General features: G+C 38.8%; 1 protein-coding gene across 1 annotated transcript; it reads left to right on the top strand.

The window, feature by feature from the left end:
* The first annotated feature begins 1,292 nt into the window (after positions 1-1,292).
* Positions 1,293-2,552, top strand: LOTGIDRAFT_239717 (hypothetical protein). The gene is made up of 3 exons (XM_009068769.1): positions 1,293-1,449; positions 1,834-1,941; positions 2,194-2,552. Exons 1-3 carry the CDS (start codon positions 1,443-1,445, stop codon positions 2,436-2,438), a joined length of 360 nt encoding a protein of 119 aa, XP_009067017.1. The 5' UTR covers positions 1,293-1,442; the 3' UTR covers positions 2,439-2,552.
* Positions 2,553-2,655: the final 103 nt, after the last annotated feature.

Genomic DNA, 2,655 nt, shown 5'->3' with positions numbered 1-2,655 from the left:
GTTACGGTATGCAGAATAGAGATCACGTCAAGGGTGGTATTCCTTTTGCGTACTGGATATCAAAGCGTACGTACCTAAATGTACCGAAGTTGCCAACGAGCCATTTTCTTTTCACTAACTCAGCACTTCCTTCTATAGACACTATATCCTTTTGACACATTAGTTTTCAGCTTTTGGTTTCACCTACATGTGCTCTTTAGGGCGAATTGTACAAATTTTCTGCAATTCAGAACCAATTTTTGGGAATTTTACTCCACTTTCTCGCGTTTTTCATTCACCACCTTTTGAGTCAATACTTCTATTAAGGATATGGAGAAAATTATGTTATATGTACGCTCAGTTTAAGAAATAAAAAAGGGGGTACTGAATATAAGAGTATATTTTGTCATACATTAATCAGTTTTGGTCTGAAAAGCCCTACTGTACGCATGATGCCCTATTTCTCCTTTGCTATACATGTACATACATACATTAACTTTAGATGATCTCGACATAATGTGCAATTTCTCTTAGCATACACCTTGATGCGCGTTTAAAGTTTGCTTTCGTCGTTTAATTCTTACAGAGCTTTAAGGGGAGGTCGGGGGTCATTCGATTTCGATACTTGGGCATTTTCCACTCACCGTCACATTAATGCACGACCAGGCGTTTGAATAGAAACGATATTTTGATTATTACGCACTATTATGTGATCATAATAGAAACCTGGGGATTAATATTTATATCTATAAGGGAAAGTTACAATAGTTCCCTTTCAAATAGCCTGATATGAACCAACACGTGGAGGATTCTCGAAAGCATGCCCTGACAGTGAAAGCATATACTATCAATGAAAGCATGAAACATCCAACAAAGCATCCCCTACTAAAGGAAGCATAAATATGTCAATGAAAGCCTGAACCTACCAAGAAAGCATGAACCTAATTGAAGAATGGACCAAACAATGAAAGCATACCCAGGCAAAGAAAGCATGAATCTACCAAAGGAAGCATGAACCATCCAAAGAAAGCATCCAATGCAGCATCAATGAAAGCATGCTCTGACAATGGTAGCATGTAACGTTGATGACAGCGTGGCATGTGTTTATATCGACGTACTTTTTGTTTCCATAGTCTTTCAGTAGTATATACCTTACATGGTGTTATGTAAGGGTCAAATGCGGATTAACCTAATTAGGGTGGATTATGAGATTAATCGATGCAATCAATTACGTCGATTAGTTTTAAAGCCCAATCAACCGTTTCGTCCATAGTTACCCGATAGGCTACTGTTATATTTTTTAAGCCAAACACCTCGGATATTGAACGACTCTCAAATTGAAAATTGGATACGGCGAAGAGAATTTTAAAGAATCGATTTATCTGCAGTTAGGACGTTTTCTTGGATATCGGTAGTAGATCGATACAGGACATTCTGAGGGCGATTTCAAATAACGATCAACAATGGCATGTAAGTTATCCGTCAAGTTATCTACCAAGTTCTCTGTCAAATTTTTTGTCAGTTATCCGTCAAGTTATCCTCAAGTTATCCTCAAGTTATCCTCAAATTATCCTCAAGTTATTTTTAAAGTTATTTGTTAAGTTAGCCATCAAATTATCTGTTAAGTTATTCGCCAAGTTATTCACCAAGTTCGCCGTCAATTTATCCGGTAAGATATTTTGTTAACTTACCTGTTAAGTTATCTTATAAATCACCCGTCGAGTTATCCGCAAGGTTATCAGTTTAAGTTGAAAGTCGAAACATGGTGTGGCATGTGTGGAATTTTGGACGATCAAAGCCCCTAATACCTAGACTAAGCTAAGGTAAGGTCACCAAACTATATTTTTGTTTCAGATTTTCCTCTTTGGTACATAGTTTGGGTCGTCATTGGTGCAGTTACCTTGGTCATGTTGGCTCTGTCTATTTATAAAGCCCAAATGAGATACAAAAATCGAATATCTGGTAAGTTTCCATAACAGCAAAAGGATCTAGGGATGCTAGCTTAAAAGCTCAATTTAAGCTACATGTATATCCTATGCTGTAGCAGTTTCATCTTGACCTTGAGCCTAATCTTCCGAGCGAATGGTTGGGCCATCGACAATATATATATTGACCATGAGCTTAGTCTGACAATGACATGTTGGGCCAAAATCTGGTCCACATAATTAGCTTGTGGCATATCTTTTAATTCATGGTAATACTTTTCACTTTCAGTGGTGCATACGACTCAGAGAGCACCTATACAAGTTACTGCTACCAGCACTTCGAACGCACCCTTACCACCACCGTTGTCGAACCCAGCTTATCCACCACCGTATCCACCGATGTATCCACCACCGTCATACAACGAAGCTCTGAACCAATCACAGTATCCGCCTGTGGCCTCGCCCTTTCGGCCTGGTCAAATGACGCAAGGACAACCAACGATCGAATATGGCCCTGGAGCATACCATAAATAATTCCAAAGATTCTTTTAATCCCGTAAAAAAGCAGCTGAATTCATCAACAGTAACAATAAGTGTTATATTATTTTTTCCTGCCAATGTAAATATTAAAGTGCCTTTGTTAATTCGATTGTTTGTTTTCTATTATTGAATGATGGTGTATGTTCTGTGGCAGAGAACACCCGTGACCACTTAGTAACTGAGCGTTTCACCTCATCCCCCCCCCCCCCCG

This window comes from Lottia gigantea (assembly GCF_000327385.1).
Source record: "Lottia gigantea unplaced genomic scaffold LOTGIsca_932, whole genome shotgun sequence".
Lineage (NCBI taxonomy): Eukaryota > Metazoa > Mollusca > Gastropoda > Lottiidae > Lottia > Lottia gigantea.
The sequence above is the reverse complement of the archived record's forward strand: the minus strand, read 5'-3'. Positions and strand labels throughout refer to the sequence as shown.